The sequence below is a fragment of the Sturnira hondurensis genome, unplaced genomic scaffold (assembly GCF_014824575.4).
Source record: "Sturnira hondurensis isolate 20B ecotype Veracruz unplaced genomic scaffold, ASM1482457v3 Scaffold0014384, whole genome shotgun sequence".
In the NCBI taxonomy this organism is placed as follows: domain Eukaryota; kingdom Metazoa; phylum Chordata; class Mammalia; order Chiroptera; family Phyllostomidae; genus Sturnira; species Sturnira hondurensis.
The window spans coordinates 1,950,445-1,972,854 of NW_028087015.1; the positions used below are offsets into that span (position 1 = coordinate 1,950,445).

Below are 22,410 nucleotides of genomic sequence, written 5' to 3' on the forward strand. Positions count from 1 at the left end.
GACCTTCCACCTCACAAGGACCACCTGTCACTATGACCAAGGTGGTGAGACCCCAGACGCAGCTCAATAGGGTACCTCGGTTTCGGAGTCCGTGCAGGTGACAGAATGGCATGGGTATGAAGCCACCCGAAGCTCATGGGAAAGTGGAACTCTCTGAGCGAAAGGAGAGTAGGAGTGAACGAGTACGTACTGGGGGGCGCAATCGCTCACCTCGGGTGGCCCAGTATCTGAGTGGATTCTATTTTTCAGTGTCTCTTCAGAAGCCCGTTTCTCTGCTTCCACAACACTGCACCTTGCTTTCCCTCTCCTAAACTTTTGGACACGGGATCTGTCCAGAAAACACTGGACATGGAGGAGGCTGTAAAAACTGGTACAGAGAGCTAAACCTTTTGATGCTGACAGTGAACTAGAGGAAATCTCACTTCTGTGCATATCTACTCTCCATTTTATAGTTATATTTTTATGAAAAATCTAGGAAGGGAATAACATAATGAACACCTGCCTATATGTCAACTACTCAACTTGATGGATCAAATAAGCACTCTTGAGGACCCCCTTCCCCTCAAGAGGCAACCTACAATATGAATTGGGCATTTTTCTCTCTCACACATGCCAAAGTATTGGCACATAATCAAAGTTATACTTTAACTATAAAAACAATCCACTCAAAAGATGGTGCTCCTTGCTCATAGTCCCATCAGTTTCTGTTTTAAAACTCTTTCTATCTTTTCCCTTTTTTCCCTCATCTAACAAAAGAACAATTTTTAGATATAGGTATTCATTCCATGACAGTTCATACCATGAACTGTCATGAACATGTAATCCCAATTCACACCATGGGATTAAACTGCAAATAGCTTAATTTCATTCCTATCATCTGATACCAATTTTGTTCACCTGTGTCACTGTGTTCACCTTGCCCCCTTCCCTCCAGCAGAGCTGTGATATAAGGAACTCAAGCCAGGCCAATGAGAAACCCACTTGGAATAGCTATTTCCAGCAGCGCTCCAGTCAGACTGGTACAAGGGGAGCCTGCATCACTCACACTTAAAACGCGCCTCAACAAAAGCCCCAAATAGACAAATTGGAATTTAAAATAATACTAAATTTAAATTGCACTCCTTTATATAAAAGACTGGAAAAACATTAAGACATTAATCAGGCAGGAATCCATCACTTTGATCTGTTCTTACAAAAGATATAAATAAAACCGCACTAAACTCAAGTATGTTCAGCGGAGGACCCAACATTCACCATCATACCTGGAGCATATAGGGCACAGTCCTTCACAAAAGTTTGGACAATTAAATGCAGAAGCTCAACGACTGCCCCATCGGCTCATGGGTTAGTCCATGAATGTGTTCAGCAGTAAGGCAGATGCGTGACTTTAAAACACACAAAACAATATTCCACAGATATTCACGAAACAACTGTTCCAGGCCAGGCATGAGTCTAGGCATGGAGGAGGCAGTGGGGAGCGGAACCCCCTGGCCCAGGGGGAGCCCCCATCCCTGCAGGTCGGCAAGTGCAAAGCTACAGTAATGACGAATCCTCAGGCACTCCGGGAAACCCTCCCTGGTCAATAAATCACTCCACAAATCACAATTTGGCTGAGAATGGCTGCAGCGCAGGTTTCTGGGGAAATCTTATGAAGCCCCAAGCGTTAAAGCAAAACAAAGAAAATCTGTTCTATTCCTTAAATGAATCTAGCATCTCTTTTGTTGAGTACTGGAACCTATTAAAATGCGTTGTTCAGAGTGATTTCCTGCACATAAAATGTGCTGACTTCCCTGAACCTAAACAAATATTGTCAACAACTGTAGAAAAAAAAATGGTACCATTTGGAATTTTGTAAAATGAATTACTGAAAGTGAGGAAATGCCTCAGTCCCCTAAACAGCTTTCCGTGACCACTGGGAACCACCCAGCACTTGGCTCTCCTGGCTGTTTCTGGTCAGAAATACAGCGGAGTCGGCGGGCACTGTGGGTGCCCAGCTCCTGGGTGCCTGGTCGGCTCTGGAAGGCATTTGCCAGCTGGGAGCAGAATGGGTGTCAGGTGTCAAGAGTCCCCAAGTGACAAGGATTTGGAAAACAGCCCCGGAAGAAATGCAATAAAATGCTTGGGCGATGAGAGTGCGGATAGAAACTTCTGTGCTTTATACTTCTATATATTTCCACAATGTATCTAGTCAGGAAAAAATAATTATATATGTTTTATGACCTAAGAATGCTCCTGGTAAAATGAAGTGCTACCCCATTTCTTAAATGCTAAGAGACTGTAACGCTGAAAACACCTCAAGAGAAAAGCTGTTTGATGCATCAAAAGATACGAGAGGCATCTCCATTCTCTGCTTTTAAAACGATCTTTTCTTTAAGCGATAAGATAGGGGTAATTTTGAATGCTTTTTTTTTCCCTGTCTGTGGTTTCTAGTTCCTCTGCAGTGATCACCTGTGTGACTGACAGAAGGATTATTCAAATCACTATTTTCTACAAAGACCAATTATCCCTAACTTATTATCACACTATAAATTCTACATTAGTAGCCCCCCAAAAAGACAGAGAGAGACACCATAATAACAGGGATACATATCAGTTCATTCTCCAAAAACAATTCTTGGAAATGCCTCTAGGACTGAATGGCTTCCCTCTGTGAAAGGCCCCCCCGCTCCCTACACACACACACACACACACAGTCCAGAGAGGTCAAAACGTACAGACTCGTCTGAAATCAGCTATTTCAGTGGAATGCAGGTCCCTGGCTCAGATCACTGCTATGCTGGCAGCAAAGCACCACTAAATCTCATGCGCCAATGAAAGGACATGGAACAGACAGCAAACCGAATGCAGAGGGGGCTGGTTTTCAAACTGCTATCAGGCAGCATACACTGCAGGATATGAGTGTTCCCTGATGGTGGAAAAACAACTGCACCCAGGGCCAGCTACCTCTTTTATGACAGGTTTTTAAAGATGAGCTTTTTCTTCCTTCTGCTCCAAACCCCATTTCCCAATAATTGGACAGTAGGTTATGAAGCCAGACAACAATTTGCTACCACTCTGAATCCCTCTACCGACAAGGTCAAGTTTCATCAGCCTCCCCTTCTCCCCCAACAACTTGAAATATATGACTGTGTTCTGAGGTTAAGGTCAGTGCTCAGGGTTACAAACATGGGCAGAGAGATTTCTACGCTGGGCAACAAAAAAAGCAAGCACTCGGGCATCCTCCACAGAGTCAACAGAGGGCTGAGAGTTGCCCTAACCTTTGGGGTTTCAGGACACTCGCAGGTCTGCGGCCGCCATAAAAAGAGGGTGACTTGATGTGAGCCACGATCTCAGAGAGTACCTACATCCACAGGAGCGCTTCCCTCACTGGCCAGCTTCGTTTCTTTTCACCCAATGGCTGGCCAGAGGTAATTTTTTCAGCCTGCATGTTGAAGGTTCCTGCTGCCGACACCTACACCAATGGTCACTGGCAGACCCCTAAAGAGGAGACAGCAAGAACCCCCAATATCAATGTACCCCAAGAGAACACGTCTTTCTACCAGGCTCACATTGNGTTTCAGGACACTCGCAGGTCTGCGGCCGCCATAAAAAGAGGGTGACTTGATGTGAGCCACGATCTCAGAGAGTACCTACATCCACAGGAGCGCTTCCCTCACTGGCCAGCTTCGTTTCTTTTCACCCAATGGCTGGCCAGAGGTATTTTTTTCAGCCTGCATGTTGAAGGTTCCTGCTGCCAACACCTACACCAATGGTCACTGGCAGACCCCTAAAGAGGAGACAGCAAGAACCCCCAATATCAATGTACCCCAAGAGAACACATCTTTCTACCAGGCTCACATTGGGTATGAAAGCCTTCAACTACCTGGCACTTCTTTTCATCAGTTATACCGCTTTGGGGCTCATTTTACAAAGCCATCTGGCTTTGCCAACATCAATGCAAGAACTATGAAAAACCCCACTTTTCTGTGGCCCTGCAATGCGTGGCAATCCACTTCAAAGTCTGGCAAGCTCCTGGGGTTCTGGTGTAGAAATAGCTCACTCAGACTCTTCATTGTTCAGACATCCAAGGAGCCTAGCCATCTAGGACATAAAAGAATTCTTCTGAAAGTGCCATGTAAAAGAAAATATTTGTTCAGTCGCAGCGTTCCTACCAATGTGATCTTACGCTCCATGGCTGGATGTCTAAGAAGATGAAAATGAAGGGGCCTTAACAGATCTGGGGGAGACCTGGTCAGATGAATTGGAGGTTGAGAGACATGTGCTGCACTAAATTGGAGGATGCCGAGGTGCCCTCCGGCCTGTGAATATTCTGCTCATTCTTACAAAATGTTCCACGCGTCAGGATGGCATTAAAAAGAAATGCTTTGCCCCTTTTTTTTCACTACTGAACACAGCTGCAATTATATTTAAAATATCTTTACTTTCCATCACGTTGACAGGTTCACTTCACTTTTGAAGTTTCTATTCAATGCATTTCAATAGTCCTGTCCCTTTCTAAGAAATAGTAAGCTGGCCCTTATCAAATCTAATACTGGGAGAAAGGACCAATGCATTTTTTTTACTTTTCTTTGCAAATAGTTATTTCATTCATCAGAATTTCACTGTTAGCAGCAAGGACAACAGAAAACTCCAGGAGATTCACATTTAAATATTTAGATGTATAAAAAATTGTGGGGATGAATAACTAGGGGACAGATTTAATTGTGCCATTTGAAAAAGTCATCCTTTGAAGCAACAATCTGGAAGTTAAATGCAGCTGGCAGGACAGGTCCCTAGCTCACAAGCGGCCTTCCAGAGGCGGCGGCTTTTTCCTCCTTAAGGCACAGTGAATACGGGTCATTGCCTACTGACCCAGTGGCTTCCTCTGAATAAATGAAGCAGCCTCAACACATTTCCAAATGGCTAGAAGACCTGGCAGCAGAACAACCAAGTGCTTAGGTCACAATTACAGCTGATGTATAATTTCTATAATGAGCCCAGGGAGAGCAGGTCCTCACTCCCAAAGAACTACATCTTCTCACTGAAGAAAGAAACATTACAAAAGAAACATTCCTTTATTATTAACTTTATGATACTCTTCTTATGGTTTTTACCATGATTTTAAGTTCCCACGATAGCCTACATATACTTAAAAACAATTTCACTTTAAGATGAACACAGATGCATAATTATGTTTAAGATAGACTCTATCTCTTTTTATATTTCTGTTTATCATATTTGTCAGTTTTGATGATTAAAACTTGAGTATAGGAAACACAATCTGAGTTGACCAAAATCCAGCTTGTTTGGAAACATGATATGCCTTTTGTTATCAGCACAATTCATTACGTCATTTGTCACTTTTGGTATAACATGATTGGTTCTTGACTTTTGGTAGGCTCAGCGTGCCCAATGCCTTATAATTACCACTTCCTCTGTCACTTAAATTCCCATTACCAGCCAGCAAAAGTGCCTTCAATATGGCTCATTGGTCCTTAATAGTTCGACCTCCATACACCACAGAAAGCATTCTTGTTCTTTAAGGGGGAAAAACCCTATTCAAACCGACAAAACTTTCCTATCCAAATCATGGCATCTGGTTATGTTCTAAAAAGAGTCTTGGTGCCCTATAGTGAAAAGGAATAGTAGAGACCAAAACTGGGGGAGAGGGGGTACCTATAAGATGGTTTAATACGAGTATGGAATAGAGGCCAGAAGGTAACTGCTGATTACCTTCTTTAGAACAGAGCAGAAAGATTATATTTGGTTTTGATTGAATAAAGATTATAAGTTCATATAGCAGTTCTAAATTTAACTCTAAATTTACTAAGTCCTTTTCTGGTCTTAACATGAATAAGTTTAATTAATTTCCCCCTCTTTTCTAAACTATCATCTTTAACATGTATACACATAAAAAATGCCACAGCAATTCATTTATTTGGATTACAATATTGAAAGTACTAGAAATCTCATTTTGAAAAACATCTTTCCAAGTATATCATTTAATAATACTCACAATACATTAATCATCCGTCATTTCATTTTTTACTATAGTACAAACTAATGGTTTCATTTGTTTATTTGTTTATTTGTTTTCCTAAAACCAAGTGGGCATGGGTAGAACCTACATGGGGATGTCTTCATAAGCATCTACATGTAGATGCTTCATAAGCAAAGACATGTCTACATGTCTTTGCCTTCATAAGCAAAACACAGACCTCATACGTACTTGTACATGTGTTCATTTGTAAGACAATATTACTATTATTGCTTACTGCAGAAAGAATTAGTGTTTAGTGCCAATATTCCAAATGCCTTTAGAAAAGCATCAAGGTATTTATTATGTTAAAGTTTCAAAAAAGGAATTAAGAATGTCAGTGAACCCGAGTAAGTTACTATCACATTAACATGAATCTAAAATTAAGAGTTGCCTTTAAGATCCCCCAAACTGACAAATACAAACTTTTTGGTTCTATTTATTATACTGTTATATTACCTTCTATATTCAAAACATTTAAGAAAAAATCCCCAAATTTAAGTTTTACAATTTAATTTAGGAGAAAAAAAAATGAAAAAGTAAATGGTTCGAAACAACCATGAAAAGTATGAAAGGAAGACCCGGGAAGAGGGCTTACCTGGCACCACAGTTCGATAGAAAGCCACCGCATTCCAAAGGGAATGGTGTCGGCACAGAAACGGATGCACAGGTGTCGGAACAGAGTCCAGGGGTGGTCCAACTGGACATACGACAGGAGTACCATTTCAGTCCCGTGGAAATAAAGTGTCTTGTTATAACTCTGACCTAAGTAACTGGATATCCTTCCGTGGAGGAAATTAAGACTCTATAGACTTTAAAACTGGAGTAAGATTTAATGTTTAAAAACTTGGGGAAGAAAATTTAAGAGAATATCTGTATGACCTTGTGATGGAAGGCACCCCCTGAGCAAAACAGATAAGAAGCAACAAAAAAAAGACAAACATTTTATTGACTGACAATAAACAATTTTCACTTGGCAGAAGGCATTATACACAGAGACAAGAACCGTAAAGATGTACTTGCATACGTACGACAGGGTGTTAACATTTCTAAAACACAATAAATGTCTCCTCGGAACTGTGAAACGAAACACTACAATATAGATAAGTGAGCAGTGGAAATGGACATGAAATGAAGCAAGGAGAAATTCAAATGGACAATAAACATATGAAAATATATTCAACATCAATGGTGGTGTAGAAAATGCAAACTAAAATAATGATCGAAGATGATAAGATTGGCAAGAACCAAAAGGAGCTATAGCAATTCGATGCTGGTGAGAATGTAGGAAATGGATGCTCTTATGTGCAAACATGATTGGCTATTCCTTCAGGGAAAATAATCTAGCAACATCTATTAAAATTAAAAAAGCACATACCGTTTGACCAAGCAATTCCACTTCTGGGAATCTATCCTAAAGAAAAAAAAAAACAAAACAGGACCAGTATGTAAGGATATAGGTACAAAAGTGTTCATTGCAACATTGTTTGTAGGGGGCGGGGCAGAGAAAGGGGAAGGTTGGTAGTAACATGAAAGACCATCAATAGAAAAATGGCTAAATGAAATGTGACAGATCTGCAATATAGAATATTATATAACCATTAAAAAGAGGGAAAAGGACTCATGAACATGGACAGCAGCGGGGTGACCGTGGGGGAGAAGAGAAGTGTCAGGGGACTAAATGGTAATGGAAAGAAAGCCATAAAAATAAAAATAATAAAAGAAAAAGTAAAATAAAAAGCATGAGATGAACCTGACTTGGAGGACTGATGTTGTGAGGAAAGCAAACGGAAGAGCAGGTGCTGCCATCTCACGCTGGAGGCGGCAACCACTGCGACCAGGGAGCCCGTGCACACACCCCCAGGTCCCGTGCAGGGTGGGGTGGAAGCGCGCACACCAGACGGACCACGGCTGCCTAGCGCGGTGAGTGGACACAGGGGCTAGGGGACACGAGGATCATTTAGTGTCTCCTAATGCGTCTTTGCGCTGTTTCTCGGGTTACTATGAGCACCAGATTAATCTCATAATTTAAGAAATATATATGTAAGACAAATTATTAGCTTTTATTACTGGTAGTAAAGCAGTAGTATTTCCAGACATTCATCCTTTGGTAAAATAGCAAATAAACAAATATTCCCTTCTCTGTTTGTGCCAGTCACGTCAGGCTTCATTTTGATCGCTTGTCCGGTGTCCACCCATCTCTTTCCCGCACGTGTATCAGCCTTGTGTATCAACGTGTATCGGTTTGGGTATAAATGACTCCATACCAGGAACTCCTGAATAATCCGAGCACGTTCTGTCCACACAAATCCAAGTTGGAACCACTTACATAATTTGAAATTTTCTAGTAGTCACAATAAAAATTCTCTTTCAAAACAACAGGTCAAAGTAATTTTAACATGTATTTGTATCCCAACCCAGTATATCCAACAATGCTATCACTTCTCATATACCTAACACACAAATTATTAAATATCTCTAGTTTTGTTTTCATCTCAATTTGGACTAGCTATGTTACAAGAGCTCAGCAGCCACGTGTGGCCAGAGGCCGCCACACTGGACAGCACTGATTGAAGCCAATGAGATTAGTGCTATAAATGCTGCCAGATTGAAGGGTGGGCCCACAATTTAACATGGCCCAATCAAAGCAAAATCCACAAAGGCAGGGGTAGGGAATCCCCTCCAGAGAAGGAAGAACAAGAAAAAAGTAACCCGAAGACTGCCCGCAGCCCTCTATGGGCCAGGAAGGACGCCCCTGGTGTGACGAAGGAGAAACTGGGCCCTTGTGCCAACAGTGACCTTCTGGGTCAACCCCTGCAGGCAGCCGGCCCTTGTCAGTTTGATGAACTGGCAAATCCCCTTCATTTTTTTAGCCACTATGAATCAGGCTTCCTACTGGACTTGTAACTGAAAGTATCCTAACTAATAGACTCATCGACGGACAATGCCATGTCCAAACACTCTTCTTAAGTGAATGAACTCAAACGGTCAACATTTCTGCCATTTCTTTATAGACAAGCCACGCCTTTGTTAAACCTTCTTTCTTTGATGGTCTTTCAGACCGTTTCTGGAAACATGCTCACAGAAGAGTTCTACAAACCACTGATCACCCAGGGTAACGGCAACACCCTCATCCTGCCACCTTTTCTGGTCCGCCCTCTCTGGACCAAGGTTCCCTAACTCTGGCTCCACCCACACGTGGGGTAGATGAGTCTTTGTTGTGGAAGGGGATAGTGTTCTCCTGTGATTGGTAGGACGTTTAACAGCACCCCTGGCCTCTGCCCTCCAGCTAACAGGAGAAACCACACTCCCCTGTAACAATTAACAAGTAGTTGTAACAATTAAAAATGTCTCTAGACATTGCCAAATGTCCCCTGAGGGGACAAAATCACCTGTGGTTGAGAATCACTGTTCTAGACCAACAATCAATTCAAAGGTACAATTGGCCCTTATTGTTTTATAAGACTCAGTCACTGTCACAATTTTTGAAGCTGATGCCACCCTTCCCTACTGTCCCCTGCATCACAACCTTTCCAGACCTTGTGGTTCTCTTACCTGCTGGATACGAACGCCTGAGCTTACAGATCTGCAGTTACTGGATCACGCGCCTCCTCTAACCCGAGCCTGCGCCGTCCACTGCAATTTCTCTTTCCAGAAGAAACGTGGCCACGTCCTTCTGACTTCAGCTTGAAATCATTACCTGAGCTGCTCGCAGAATCACCCACCCAACCATTTCTCTTGGGCTTTCTGAGGGATTTTTTTCTGACCCAGTGTTTGCTCATTTATAGTCACTCATTTCTCAACTCAGTCTCCCCCCCGCTGGGACGCCCATCTCCTCCAGCAATGCCTTTGGGAGTCAACTGCACCCCAGTGTCTCCACCCTGCTTCAACTCACACACTAGTCTCACCCCTCTATCTCTTAGGCTGGAGTTTCTTTAACCAGTGGAAAACTCTTCACAGTTTCCCAAACTGACCTGTATGCGTAATGCACCCCCAGTAAAAATCTCAACAGACTTCTCTTGCAGAAGCTGACAGAATGATTCCAAAATTAAAAACTAGAAGAGTCAAGAAAGAACTTTGAAAAAAAATGAACAAGGTTGAGAGCAACACTTTTATCTAAACGTATTATAAAACTTTAATAATAGTCAAAACTGTGGTATTGATGTGAAGACAGACAAATAGGTCAATGGGAGAGAAAAGAAAGTCTGTAAATAGCCCCAGCTGGTGTAGCTCAGTGGATTGAGCACAGGCCTGCAAACCACACGATCATGGTTCGATTCCCAGTCAGGGCATATGCCTGGGTTGTAGGCCAGTTCCCTGCAGGGGACTCACAAGAAGCAACCATACATTGATATTTCTCTCCTTCTCTCCTCCCCTTCCTCTCTAAAGATAAATAAATAAAATTTAAGAAAGTCTGTAAATAGACATCCAAATATATGGACAACTGCTTCCAACAAAGGTGCAAAGGGATTGAACGGAGAAAGGGCAGCCTGTTCCATAAATGATGCTGGGACAAATAAGTAACTATACACAAGAACATGCATTTCAATCCATACTTCACTCCACATACAAAATTAACCAAAATGAATCACAGACCTAACTGTAAATCAAAAACTATAAATCTTCTGGGAAAAAAAACACAGGAGCAAATTAGACTTCATCAAAATGTAAACCTTTTGCTCTTCAACACATGCTGTAAAGACACTGAAAATGTAAGCCACAAGCTGGGAGAAAATTTACCAATCGTGAATAGCAGTTTTATTTATAATAAACCTATAAGCGATTCAAATGCCCATCAGCAAGTGAGCGGATAATCAAACTACTATGTATCCGCTCACTGGGATGTTACTTAGCAATAAAAACTTACACATTATCAACACGCTGCCACATAGATTTATCTCAAAATAACGGTGCTGAGTGAAATAAACCAGACTCCCAACAAAGTACCAATAGTATCATTTTATTTCATTTATTTAAAATTTTAGAAAACACAAACTGATCTTTAGGAATGGAAAGTGTTAGCAAATGACTGGGCATGTAAGGGGAGAAGGAGTGATTATAAATTAATTGGTGAGAGGAAACTTTTGGGAAACGTGGACATTTTATTACCTCAATTATGGTGGTAGTTTCACAGCTATATGCGTAGGTCAAAATTTATAAAATTCTGTGCCTTAAGTGCAGTTTGCTGTACGCCAATTATGCGGCAATAAAGCTGTTTTTTTTTTAAAGAAGGGGGTGGTTGTTAGCCGTGGGGAAATATTAACCACTGGACCAGGCAGAGGTCTGCTACTCCTGAGGTGGCTGAAATTGTCTCAGGCTCCGTGGAATTTCAGGAGGGGTTGCTGTGTCACGTTTTTGTTTGCTTGATTTGCTGTTTTAAATCCTGCTATGGGCTGACACATAGAGAATTCACAGTACCTGGGTATTCAACACAGCACAGCCTCGGTGATATGAAATTGCAGATAAAAGGTGCATGTCGGACAGGGAGAGACCAGGTAGAGCCTCGGGGAGCACCAATTTCGACCGCCTTTGCTTTAATTCTCCTCTTAACTATCTCCCCAGATACCCATCACCAGCACCGTCCCTACTGTGACCTTGAAGATCCTCTCCGACCAACATCTATCAGAAAGAAGAAAAAATCAGACTAAAGCCAAGTGACCTGAATTCTTAAAGATTGTGATTGACATGCTTTTAACTAGATGTCTGATGACAAAAATTTTCCCTGTGATCCTATCAGAATTAGGTACATTTACATACAAATTGGTAATACCTTGGAAGCCCACCTGAAAAAAGCCACTGTTGTTCCCCTAACAGATGAAACCTGTATACTGATCTATTAACTTCATTTCAGTATATAATGTCAAGTGCATTTGTAAAGTGTACGTTGTTTGCTTCCAAGGGCTTCTTTAATCCACAAGGTCTGGTTTTAGCGTTTAAACTAATTTATCCTAGACATATAAAACCTTCTGCTTATTCTCCCAGATAATTGATTCTTGATTTGCTAAGCTTCTAAACATGATGCCTTCTACCCGGAAATACAAACCCCCTGGTGAACTCACTCGTGTGCCCCATGCAGAGCAAACACTGTCCGGTGCCTCAGCAGAGAGGCCTGGGGAGCTGAGAAAAGGAGCAGAACACACCCTCCCCCTGTCCTCCTGCCTGCCCCAGGGGAGGTCCCTACTGTCCCTTGCAGTAAACATTCTCATTTGTTCCACAGCAGCTACATGAGGATGTCATGTGGTGCCAGCTCCTCAAAGCAAATACCCTCCTCAGCTTTCAAAAAGTAAAAATGAATCCCAGAGATAACCTTGGCCCCATACTACCACCACCACCAATAACAGTGAAAGCCTACACTGGAAAATCAGAATTTAGCAAGAGCTCTGTATTCAGCACTAATGTCACTATCAGGTTAATCCCATTGGTCTCTATGACACGACCCACGTTAGAAATCATTTTTCCTGAACAATAAAGAGCACGAAGCCTGTGCCAAGTTAATATATACTTAATAGGGTAAGAACACCTTCACATAACATCTGCCAAATATGCAAATATTTCTTGACAGAAGAATTTATAGTTCTAGAATACAGGCATTTAAAAATCTTTCCCTCAATGGAATACGCACATTTGAATTCCTTGTCATTAGGATTTTCATTCTTAAAACAGTGAAATGTATCCTCCTGCATGAGGTCAAATTGATGCCACCTATTTCCACAGGCAAATAGAGTTCATAAAATACACTTAATAAAACTGTGTCCTCTCCTGCATTTGTGTTTATAGAACTGCCTGCATGAAGCCCCGTATGGTACTAGTCAGAAGTCACCTGGGCGCCGTGTGAGATGAAGCGGAGCCCAGAAGGCCCCAGGGAAGACAAGTGCAGAGTTCCTGGGGTGTGCTGTGGGCACGATTCACATTCCAACACGTAAGCATGTGTCCAGCCTGTTCTGGAAGTGGTGACTTTATATAACAATGTGGTAAAAGACAATGCATGTGTATTCAGGTGAAAGAAAGGGTCTACCCAAATTCTCAGAGCGAAGCCCCTATATTGCAGAAAAGCAGAGCAGGAAACCCTAAAACAATTGTACCCCAGCTGTTTAGGTCTGACAGGGGGCTGCCATGGAGTGAAAGGGCAGGCAGTTGAACTCCCAGGAGTGAGAAGAACAGAGAGTGTAAGAAGCAACACCAAGACCCAGCGGACTCTCCCAACCACCCACTTCCCCACAGCAAACAGCCACAGAGAGCCTGGCTGGCGACAGCACATCGGGGTGGCAGGCGGGGGGCGGGGGGTGCGGGGTGCGTGGTAAAGAGAACAACACAGGAGAGAGCTGCTCCGCTCACGTGTCTCATTGGATAATGCACACATCTGGGGACTGCCAGTCACTGCAGCTGGGACGGCCACACCCCACCAGTGTGCCTGTCACAAGTCTCTCTTTGTCTCAGCAAACTCAGCATCCTGGCAGTGCCGGTGTGAGACACTGAGTTCTTCCCTTCGGTTTCAGGTTTAAGTGTGCACACTCTTAAGAAGAGGTGGAGGCCACGCTGTTCAAAATGTTCAAAGAAACCATGACAAGGCTAGTGAAGTCAAGCACCCTCAGTGAAATGTACCCTCTTTCTGCTCCACACTGTGGATGTCAATGCCAAAATTCCTGGTAGCACAGTACAAAATGCACCCGCACACATCCTTGCAAATGTTCTCCTTCTAACCAAATAGACTTGCCCTTGAGAAGCAAAAGTTGCTTTCCAGCTCCTGGTGGGTGAAACCCTAAATTCTTGGTTACTGTTCATGGTCAAGCAAGCAAATCTCAAATCCTTTGAATTGTGAGTTCCTAACTTATCGGGCAAATGTATTTTTCATCAGATTTCTGTTAAGGGTTCTTCCAGCTTTGAAATCTTATGATTCAAATTTTCCACGTGGACATCTATAAAATCCTACTTCATTTTCCTCAATACTTGTCTGTCCCAAAACACAGTTTTAAGAAGTGACCTGTCTACTCTACTGGGAAGGATGGGCAGGCCTAAGGTGATGGATTACTCTGGGGAGGGGCCACTGAGCACAGCCTGGTCTCCCACAGCGCACAGACACGGGGCCAGAACCCATGCTGACCATGGAGGGGTACAAGTGAAAGATCCACCCAGGAGCATGGGTTCAACTGCCCTCTTGAACATCGCCCACTGACAGAAGATCAGGTAAACAAACGGCCCCCAGAAAACGCAGCTTCAAAGGACCTGCCTTTTAAGGGAACTTCCTCAGCCTACTTTGCGGTCTTTTCCCTAACTCCACAGCGTTAAAATAAGTGATGGCAGGGGCCGGGGGTGGGGGGGGGGGGTGGGGGGTGATCAGAGTTTAATTCCAAGTATGCTTTATTTAACAAAACACTTACAATGTTTATTTGCTTAAAAAACTACAGCATGCCAAGCACTGTCAGAAACACTTCACAAATATTAACTAATATTAATCTTCAAAACGTTCCAGGACAGAACAGCATTCCCATTTCATAGATGAAAGAACTAAGACACAGAGGTTAAATAGCTTTCTGAAGGTCACATAGCTGACAGACGACAAGCACATGGCTGGAACCAGGCAGGGCGGCTACTGTGTCCTGCTTTGCAGCGCTGATTGAGTGACAGGCTTGGGGAGGAGGCTTTCCTGAGAAAGCCCAGGCGGCCGAGGGCAGCCCTGTGGGAGCTGTGCTGAGAGGACTGCTCACTCAAATTCTCCCCAAATTCCGGTTTGACTCAGGTTGGCTAAAAAGTTATTCTAATAAATAGGAAATAGAGACCTTCCCCTCTTGCTCTTGTTCACTTGTCCACTTTCTTACCGCACACAGGCTAAAGCTGTTAACTGGGAGTGGCGTTTTGGATTCACCTTGAGAGCTGGTTGAAAGTCCACAAGCCTCTGGCTTCCCCTGCCTCTGCCCCCAACACACACACACACACACACACACACACACACACACGGCTTCTGCTTTGCTCTCCCAAGTGTGTTCGGAAATGTGTGTGTATTCTGGTAAAGCTCCCTAGGTGACCAAGCCCCCCTTCCCCTGGAGCAAACTAAGGCCTTCCCACCATTGTCCAAGGGTGATCAACCCCCCTCTGTTCCTCTCCCCCAGGTCTCCTCCCCTACTCACCACACAGAAGATGAATGCAGGCCCGATAAGGGATCCAACAAACACATTCCAAACCCACACTGCCTGTTCGATGAATATATAAATGCAATTGACATTCTTTCACAGCCCGGAGTCCTCTCTTTACTCTCAGGATATATTACACCATTCTCTTTTATATAAACATGCCACTTTAAATGCTAATTCAGATGTAACACTCGAGTTTTTTCTTTGTGTTTTCTTTTTCTGTGTTTCTAACATTCAAAATGACATTGGACTTCCATTTGGCTTCGACATTAGATATTCTGAATCCTTGGTTCAATACTTGTGGGGGTGGGAAGGATGAAGATACTATGAAGAAAACTAAATTTATTTTTAAACTCATCCAAATATGGTTTACATGTTCTTTACTTTGTTTGAATTAAGCTCTTTCCCTCTCTTTCAGGAAACGTTGCCTTCATCTCTCTGAAAATTTCATAAATCGAACAACTCACTTGTAAAACCGAGGTGATTCCCTCTCCCTGCATTCTGGAAATGGCCTCACTTGATACGAACTACTTTCCCAAACAGTTCATCAAGGTGGTGTGTTCTGACTAAAACACACCTGGCCTCAATGACTTCCTTTTCTTAAAATACACAAACCTCTGTATGTCAATCACACCAACCCAAACCTATTCAGTGACATAAGAGGTTGCCTCCTGTCTTGTCTCAAAATGAGGAATGCCAGCCGAACGAACACCCTAATGCACTGCAGTGCATTCAACACGTCTACAGTAAGACAAGCTCTCTTCTATGTCCAGCAAGCCCAGCTGCACCCAGCGGTTTCTAGTAACCACCAGGTTCCTTTGCCTCTGTAGTCCCAACTGCTCTTTGACAAAACCCTCTCACGCTGCTGCTCACCCTCACCTTCCAGCCCATACCTGAACACCCTTTCCTGCCCCCGCCCAAGAAAGTCAAAATTGGAAAGAAGTGAAATAAGTGTATCACCCTTTCCATACGTTTCGCTATTTACATATGTGGCCAAATGGTTCTCGACAGCTGCTCCCCCCTCTGGGAGCCACGCCTCTCACTGGCCGGCAGAAGCATCCCTTTAACGCTGGCCCTCGGCTGTGCCACTTGTGGCTCCGTGACACCTGCCCAGAGGAGTGCGCATTTCAGTGGGACAGTGAAGAGACCACATCTTCAAGATGTAAGTGAACTTCTAGTACTGGGACGTCTGGCTCTGTGGTAGGTGCGGTGTGAGATGCCTGCCTTCTCTGTGGACAGGGAGGTGAACTTCCCTGCAGACCCGAAGGCACGGCATGGTAGTACACTCCTACCCTACTGACACCGGACCACAACCACTTTCAGAATAACAATGAGGAAAGGGTGAAGGAGCACAACTCCAGAGAGAGAGAGAGAGAGAGAGTTCCTAGATACGAGTATTCTCGCTAGAGCAATAGATTAAAAGAAGCAAAGAGGATTCTTAAATTACATTTTAGTAATTCCAATACTCCCAGCAATTCCTCAGCATGCAGAAAGACATTCTCCCAGGACGTCTGTGCACCCAAATTGCTGCTTCTGCTTTGGGTGCGCACCCCTCTAAACCGGGCACGGCCAAAAGACGTAACGTCAAGGAACTGGCCAAGCTTCAGTCACTGTGTGTACTAAGACGAAGAGAGAGCTGCAGAGCGCTGTCTGGATCCCAGGCCCGGGGGGCCTGTGGAAGGCACTCTCACGCTCACCACCGAAAGATGTAGAAGAAACGCCATTCTGAGCAGCAAGGAGGATCTGCTTGCTCAGAACAGATAGTGCGGGTTTCCTTCTCTGTGTGGAGAAATGGGAAAGATCAATGAAAAGTAAGATCGGAGGAGGCAAGGGGGCTGGCCCCGGCCAACTTCTGGCTTCTCTCTTGAGGGAGTCTCAAGAAAAGAGAAGCTCCCTCTGCCCCACAATTAACGGAACCCAGAGGGGTCCTTTGTAAAAAAAGGGCAGCGGCCAGGACACCACAGTTCTGCCCTTAACCACCCATCAACTCACACCTTGGGCTTTCAGCCTTTTCCCACTTTCCCTGCCTGAAAACAAACATCCCCCAGAGAGTTTTTCCACTTAAAACATCATTTCAGGACCCAACTGCTAAACACAAGACAGGCTACATAAGGGACCCAGAAACCCATTAGCACCTTCATGGATATGAACAGTTTAGAGATTGGCTCTTAAGAGAAAAATCAAAATCAAGAGGGTAGATGTGTTCCGCCGTGAATTTAAAGCAAGAAGGACTGAACTGGGCCGCCCCTGGTCCTCAGGCAGCAGATGCTGGGATAGGAACTAGAGAGAAAAAGCATGCAGCTCACTCTGCCGGGAAGCTCCCAGTCTAGCGGGGAAGGCAATCTACAAGCATCTACACCGTGTACTCACCCTATTGGCCACCTTGTGGGAAACAGAGCATTGTTAGCATCACTTCTGTTAAAAGGCTAAAAGTTCAGGACTAGGTCTGCAGCTAGGGCTGCAGGGCACCATCGAGTGGGCAGGCCCCGCGTCTGCCTTGCATCCCCAGCCTGCAGCTCGTCAGTTCATCACGAAGCACTTCAGAACCTCCGAAGTTTATCCCCATAAAGCTCCCTGCGATTCTGGCACTAACCAACAGCTACTTGCCATAGCAGCTACTCCAATTACTATAAAATTTTCCTTCAAATTATTTTGTCTCCATAAGTATTTGGTTAACACTCTATCTTCATGTCACTACTGAGCATTTTAAGCACAAAATGTAGAGGGCAGATTATAAATACTCACGAACACACCACCACATTCATGATACACATGAAGTTTTCTCAAATGCCATCTCTTTCATTCCCTCCACTGATGAGTGAGCTTTATTGTAAAACTGTTTCCTGTGCGAATGTTTTTTATTTTTATTTATTCATTTTTAGAGAGAGGGGAAGGGATGGAGAAAGAGAGAAACATCAATGTGTGGTAGCCTCTCCAGTGTACCCAACTGGGGACCTGGCCCACAACCCAGGCATGTGCCCTGACTGGGGATTGAACTAGTGACCCCTCAGTTCATAGGCCGGCACTCAGTCCACTGAGCCACACCAGCCAGAGCCCAATGAATGTTCCTATACTTTTACTGCAAATGTTTGTGTTCAGAAATAATACTGTTGATGGTGAGAATGGCACCAGGTGTTAGTCTGGTGGGGTCAGATCAGACCTTGGTTCAGCAACCTTGGTACTTGAGTTCCGGCTGGGAAAGACTTCTGAGCCAAGACTCAAACTATACAGGAAAGTTTATTTAGAAAGTCACAGAGGTAGACGAAGTGAGCCATAGAATATACGGGCTCAGGAAACAAGTTACAGAGGCAAAAGAAGGGCCCTTGGATCTTAGGCAAAAGACAGGGGTGAAGGTAACATGTCTAAGGGAAGAAGAGGGGGTGGGAAAAGCGTGGGCGCACTTCCTAGAGGGAGAGCATGCTGGGTCCTCTGTCCTACGGGCTTTTAAGGGTGGAGATTTTAGGCGAGGCCCCAGGGGAGGATCTCAATAGAATATTCATCAACGTCCCAAGTGTGTCCTTTCAGGGACATGGTCTCCACTAGGAGACCTAGTGGTTGGCACCAGGGCAGGGGGTCATTAGTAAATGCCATGAGGTCAGCCATGGCATCACTGGTCTGGTTTGGCTGCTATTCTGGGTCTGGAGCTGGAACACAACTGAGCCCCAGATGTACTGGATGTGGGTCAGAACCTCATTGTACTGGGGGCTTAATGCTTAAGGGCTATTCCCCAGCCCCTCTGCCTGTTCCACTCTAAGGGGGTCTAACCCACATGACTAGCAACACACCAGGGGAGGAAAGGCCGGGAAGGTCCAAACCATAACCCACATGACCAGTGATATGGAAGGTCAGGGGGTCTAACCCAAATGACCAGAAATATGCCAGGGGAGGAAAGGTGACCGTGGGGACAAGGTCCTTGTTTCCCCAGTTCTGGCCACTGCCAGGCACCCAACTGTGCGCCCCAGTGACCTTCTGTACCTGGCCCCTCATCCTTGCTCTGCTCATGCCTGTGTAACTGCCTGCCACAATAGAATACCTTGCTTTGCATATTTTTACATTTTACAATGTAAATACTATCTGATACCTGGAATATGCTTTCAACTCTGCTCAGCATTCTATTTTTGATAGCGACATATACTCTTGTAATGAATATACTTTTGTTGATACATATACTCTTGCTCATTCATTCTACCTGCTACACAGTAGTTCATTATATAACTATACCATGATTTATTCATAGATTGTGACAGGTAGCTGAGAGGAAGGGTAGCAAAGAGTATGACAACTTCAGTTCCACCAGAAAAAAAGGAGAAAAGTGCCAGAAGAATCTGAAACTAAGAGCCTTAGCAAATGGCTAAATCCCTCTTTGAAAAGAAGAGAACTAGCCCAAAACCAGCTACCCAGGGAGACAGAAGAGAGATGGAGTCGGGGCCTTGAGGCTGGTGACAGGTTGGACAGCCTCTGGAAAACTGATCTGGGGGTCACCTGGTTATTTCATAACATCTTGTCGGGAAAGCGATTCCCTTGAATTCTCTTGTCTGCTGCCCTTTGCACCATAAAAAAAAGTTCATGATCATGGCCTTTGCAACCTTTTAAGTCATATATGAAACAACACAGGCTCAAATTAGTTCTTGAGAAAATGATATAAAATTGTAACTTAGTGGGCACCTGACATACTTTTTTCCTAAACAGAACATGGTTTGCATTTTTATGCTTTTAATTAGTAATAAAAGAAACGCCTATTTTCTGTGTTCTTCTTCTGTGAAAGCTTTAAAATATATAAATATTATGTTTTTATATGATTCCAGATATAAAATTATCTTTATGCTTAATAAAAATAATACTAAATGGCCCTGGCTGGTGTGGCTCAGTGGACTGAGCACCGGACTTCAAAGGTCAGTGGTTTGATTCCCAGTCAGGGCACATGCCTGGGTTGTGGGCCAGGTCCCCAGTAGGGGCCTGTGAGAGGCAGCCACACATGATGTTTCTCTCCCTCTCTCTCTATAAGTAAATATAAAATCTTTTAAAAAATACTAAATGTTTTTAATCTGAAAAACTCACGTTTCAATGATGTGAATGCATTTTCAAAATATTGCCTTTCTAAACATACATATTAGAAGTGGTAGATACAAAAAAAAACAGGTGCCTCTTGGAAGCTCACAGCCTTTGGAAGGTACACACCCTCTGACAAGTTCAATTGCATCACTGGGAAACCAAAGGCAGACAGGGATACATCACACTGGGCAGTCGCTCCCAGTGAACGCAGAAAGAAGATTCAACAGAACATCAGGATCAAATCGTCAGTCTTTCTGGGGGAAGGCATGCAGCAGGTAAATAAACTGAGGACGTGTCTGCAGGTGTAATAATAACCAGGCGCATCACGTCGGCTAGCATCGACACCTAATAAAGTCACACTTGTGCCCTTCTTCATTCAGTTTGTATTAAGAATCATTCTAGAATTTATTTTTAAAAGTATTTTCTTTTTCTCAAGGTCATAAAGAGCCTTGCATGAGGAGAGGAATTACTGGCATCTGTATGTGGTTACGGAAAACACTGAGTGGTGGTAAAGCCTCAGAACGCCTGTATCCTACATCGTTAATTCTTCTGGGAATGTTTGCTAAAATAGAAAATACAAAAGAGCAGGCTTACTTTTGTTTTGCTTCACTCAAAAGTATTAAATTCTCTACTAATCAAAAGTGCAGATTTCTGTTGAAATATACACTATGCTTTATTCCCATCATCTGATTTTATTAGGAAGAAGTTTTTAAAGCTTAAATGTAATTCTAAGTTTCTCACACTGAGTATTCAAAGCATGGACTCCAAACAAACCTAGGGCATCATTCTTTTTTTTTTCATTAAAGATTTATACTCTCAAGTAGGGAAATTTACATATTTTCTTTATATCCTCCCATCGACTCATGACTATCAGTTAACACTAACAGAATTGAGACTTACACAAATACAAAAGGAGATTTGGCCCTTACATAGATATGAGGAATTTGCTAATTTGCTACTTAACATTACCTTAATAATTTATAGAAAACATACTGATTCAGAAACAGAGAAAAAGTGTAATCTATTATAAAAGCTTAAAGGAAGATTTATATGAAGTTTCAAAGTTTTCAAATAAGGTATAAAAGATAAACTTAGGATGCTTTAAAATTAAGTAAAAGTACAAAGAAAAAGATTTTTTCTTTAAAAATATTTCATGTAGTAAAAAAAAATTTCATGTAGTGTTATTTATTTTTCTTGCTTCTTATTTCTGTTTATGATAGGAAATATCAAAAAGTTTGAACTTTTCCAAGTCTAGGCAAAAGAGTCCTAATCAAGGTTCAGAAGGTGGCAATTTTTTTATTCCAAGGGCATATTTTGGGCAACTTACTAGGATGTTAACACCTAGTACACAGGTATATAAACTGTGGGCTGGTGAAAACTTATCTAGGCATATTGTCCAGGAATAATAGTGATTGGGTGTCCTCGCAGCAGTCTAAATTTGTTTTTAAAAAGTAGGAACTACGTGGATAGTAACGAAATGTTCATGGTTGGTGAAGTTTTGGCTCCCAAATGCAACGGCTGAAATTTTCCAAAATCTAATCAATGGAATGATTTTATCTTCCAACAGCCGCCATATATGTTTCTAATTCTCTGAGTTGAGATTGCAGTCACTTATGTAAATATTATACTCGTTTTTAAAAAAGGACATTGCCCCTTCAGTACACTCTTCAACATGTATCAGGGACCAAACCCAAATATTTGTAGACCAGCCTCTACGCAGTACTCACTGATAACAAATCTACCCTAAACTTAGTGTGTATGTATTAAAGGCAATTAATTTCATTCTCCAACTTGCTAATGAAAAATAACTAAGATTTTTTCAGAAAAGAGGTTGAAAGGCACTATAAAGAAATCAAGTCAATGCTGTAAATCAGCTATTTAAACATAAGAGCATCACTGGATCAGTTCAGTAAGATCCAGTCTAAGAGTAGAGAGTTCAGCTGACTCAAAGTCCCCTTCATTTAAATGCAAACTATTGATATATCGTTACTCTGCATAACATCCATAGCATAAAGAACACTTACAGATTTCCAGATCATGATTCTTGATTCAGATCAATTTACACTATATTCAGACCAAATAATACATTTTTTAATATGTTCTGGTCATAATGTATGCTTGCATACAGAGTAGAAGTTTTAAATTTAAATTAAGAAATTTAAATATGCATTTAAATAAATATGCATTTTGGTTTACAGTGCCTGTAAGGAAGAA

The 22,410-nt window shown here is 42.8% G+C and overlaps 1 protein-coding gene across 3 annotated transcripts in view; it reads right to left on the reverse strand.

The window, feature by feature from the left end:
• Nucleotides 1-22,410, reverse strand: part of MAST4 (microtubule associated serine/threonine kinase family member 4) — a 539,757-nt gene that overhangs the window by 232,521 nt on the left and 284,826 nt on the right. For 2 of the 3 annotated variants that reach the window (XM_037062830.1, XM_037062828.1), the window contains exon 6: nucleotides 7,395-7,430. The exons of the other annotated variant lie outside the window; for it this stretch is intronic. In XM_037062830.1, coding sequence (XP_036918725.1) covers nucleotides 7,395-7,430 — 36 coding nt within the window. The remainder of the gene's footprint in view (nucleotides 1-7,394; nucleotides 7,431-22,410) is intronic. 3 annotated transcript variants of the gene reach the window in all.